Genomic DNA, 2,739 nt, shown 5'->3' on the forward strand with positions numbered 1-2,739 from the left:
TCTTTAACCCCGGTGCTTCGACCAATTATGTCAAGTATTGAGCTCCAGCGTTTAAACTTATTTTTAAATTTTTTTTAAAAAAGAGCTCAGATTGTAAAGTAAAATAAATCAATACATGAAAATTTTTAATATGGATTACAAATGTTTACTGTTTGCTGAGACAGGGAGTTCTAAATATTACCATCCTGCTACGTAAGCAGACACAGCTAGGTTTAGAGGTATGGTGTGAGTTAAGTTCTGGTTCAGGTTAGAGTTAACTACAGACCAGTGATGGTTTACTTTAGGGAAAATGTCTGGGTTAGGCATAAATACAGTTACAAAAATGAATGGAAATCAATGCAAAGTCCTCAGTTTGATGCAAATACAAGGATGTGTGTGTGTGTGTCTGATTGAGTCGTCTGATTGCTAAAGAGGTTAATCACGTCACCTCGATGTCTTCACCTGTTTCACACGAGGACAGACTGAGTTTACTGCGAGCCGCCGTTTATCTCCAGGCGCTTTGCTGCTTTTATTTGACAGATGGCGGTCGGAGCGACGACTGATGTTACCTTTCCTGGATTCAGCTGCATACCAAACACTGCGCCGTGATTGGAGGCAAGTTCAGGGTTCAAGGAAAAGGAGAAAATAAATAAACAAAAGGATCACTTTCTGGGGAAAAGCAATTTGAGGATTTTGCAACAACGTGATGACAGCTCGAGATTTATCTCTTATTTTCTTTAGGTAGAGCTGTTTATTTGAGCGGCTGACGCAGCAGGTAACCCAACACAGCAGCTGAGAGTCTGTTTATTGCCATGGTGACGGCTGGTATGTTCCTGCAGGAAGCTAAAAGTTTCCACCGTGCAGAACGTGCTCAGTGTTGTTACACGTCCCGAGAATCTGCAGATCTGATTATCTTGTTAACTGCAACACAAAGAGTCCTGAGACCACTGACCCTATACCTCCCCCAGCAGTGAGAGCACACACCCACACACACATCTACACACAAACACACACACACCTACAAACATAAACCAATCAGCTCTTATCAGGCGTGTTTCTTTGCTGCTCAGATTGTGGGAAGTGAGACAAACAGCCCCTCTGCAGCTGTCCCCCACCTCTCCGACTTTAACTGTGGAGGGGAATCCCACAACTCAACACACACAAYACACACAATACTCACACACTTCAGGTGTCTATTGTTCAGATTGTTTATTATTGTAACACACCAACAGAAAAGCAACACACACTTTGTGCAGCATGGGGTCAGATCGCCTCTTCTGACCCTTTTTGTGGTCGTTTAAACAAAACATTACAAAACTTCTGTCTGTACCTTCTCAAAGACCCCGCCCCCCCCCCACACACACACACACACACACTTTCAACTCCCCCACAAACACACACACACTGAGCAGAATTATGGGGTGCCGTTTGTAAAGTTACACACTTACAAATTAAATGTTAACAAGCTAAATATTTAAGTTTCAAACTAAATATTTAATTTATAAGTTAAATATTTAGTTTATAAACTATGACATTTAATCATGTGGTGAAAAACTGACTTTGAAAAATAAATTTGTTCTTTTTTCTTATAAAAGTCTAAATAAAACAAAAACATTGGTGGTAATTTTTAACTGTGTAACTTTACAAACGACACAACAGACAGAATCCCTGAACAGGTCCACAAACTTTCTGCAGGGACCCAGAAGTTCATCAAACAGATCAAGCTGGCACTCTCTGCACACCTGATGGACAGAAAGAGGGCGGAGCCTCAGCCTTACCTGTGATCAGCACGGCCTTGCCCTCGGCGGGCAGGATGGCGGTGGGCGGGCCGGTCCTGGACCGCCAGCAGAGGCGGTACGCGAGGCCCAGCAGCACCAGCAGGAGCAGGGCCGGCAGGCAGAACGCCCACAGCCGCTCCACCAGGACCGTGGCCCCCAGCCAGGCCACCAAGGTGGGTCCGGCGCTCAGGTGGGACGCCAGCACCTTCTTCACGGCCCCCCCAACGAGCACGGTCACCACCGCCAGGTGGACCCAGAAGGGAAGAGCGTAGTCGTCCATCAGGAGGAGAGACGTGTCTGTCTGCTGCAGGAAAGTGTTGCTGTTTAAGTCAGGGTCCCCCTGCTGAACACACACACAGACACACACAGACACACACAGACACACACAAACACACACAAACACACACAGACACACACAGACACACACAGACACACACTCTGAGTGACTGATCAGAGGAGCAGCCTGAGTGGAGTGAAGTCTGTCTGCTGCTCTGTTAGTGTATATATAGAGAGAGCTGCAGGGGAGGAGGGACTACAGGCTGCAGAGCTGCATTTAATCTGCACACACACACACACACACACACACACACACACACACACGCACACGCACACGCACACACACACACAGGGACACCTCGTCCCTCCTGCTCAGTCTCTGCTGATAAAAGCTTTGATCAGGTCAGAACGTGACCTCCACTTCTTCAGCAGCTCCAAGACTTTCAGCTGATCTGGAAGCTGCTAAAGAGACGGAGTCCCAGAGACACACACTCATCTGGTGCACCCCCCTCCACCCCCCAACACACACACACAGCCGGGCCAGGTCCCCCCCATGTGTTGGGCTTTATCTGTCACAGCTGGAGCACGAGCAGGACCTCTGCAGAACACAAGGAGCCGGAGGAAAGCAGCCTGTGACGAGGCAGGACAGGTCTGTCTCATCTGTCCACACACACACACACACACACACACACACACACACACACAC

General features: G+C 47.6%; 1 protein-coding gene across 2 annotated transcripts in view; it reads right to left on the reverse strand.

Moving 5' to 3' along the window:
- Positions 1–2,211, reverse strand: part of hsd11b2 (hydroxysteroid (11-beta) dehydrogenase 2) — a 31,552-nt gene extending 29,341 nt beyond the window's left edge. Inside the window, exons 1-2 of one of the 2 annotated variants that reach the window (XM_014028187.1) lie at positions 2,195–2,211; positions 1,758–2,134 (exon numbers count right to left, since the gene is read on the reverse strand). In XM_014028187.1, the coding sequence (XP_013883641.1) occupies positions 1,758–2,037 (280 nt within the window). In that variant the 5' untranslated portion in view covers positions 2,038–2,134; positions 2,195–2,211. Of the gene's footprint in view, positions 1–1,757; positions 2,145–2,194 lie in introns of those variants that run through there. The other variant, XM_014028186.1, reaches the window with a different exon arrangement.
- Positions 2,212–2,739: the final 528 nt, after the last annotated feature.

This window comes from Austrofundulus limnaeus, unplaced genomic scaffold (genome assembly GCF_001266775.1).
Source record: "Austrofundulus limnaeus strain Quisiro unplaced genomic scaffold, Austrofundulus_limnaeus-1.0 Scaffold724, whole genome shotgun sequence".
Taxonomy (NCBI): domain Eukaryota; kingdom Metazoa; phylum Chordata; class Actinopteri; order Cyprinodontiformes; family Rivulidae; genus Austrofundulus; species Austrofundulus limnaeus.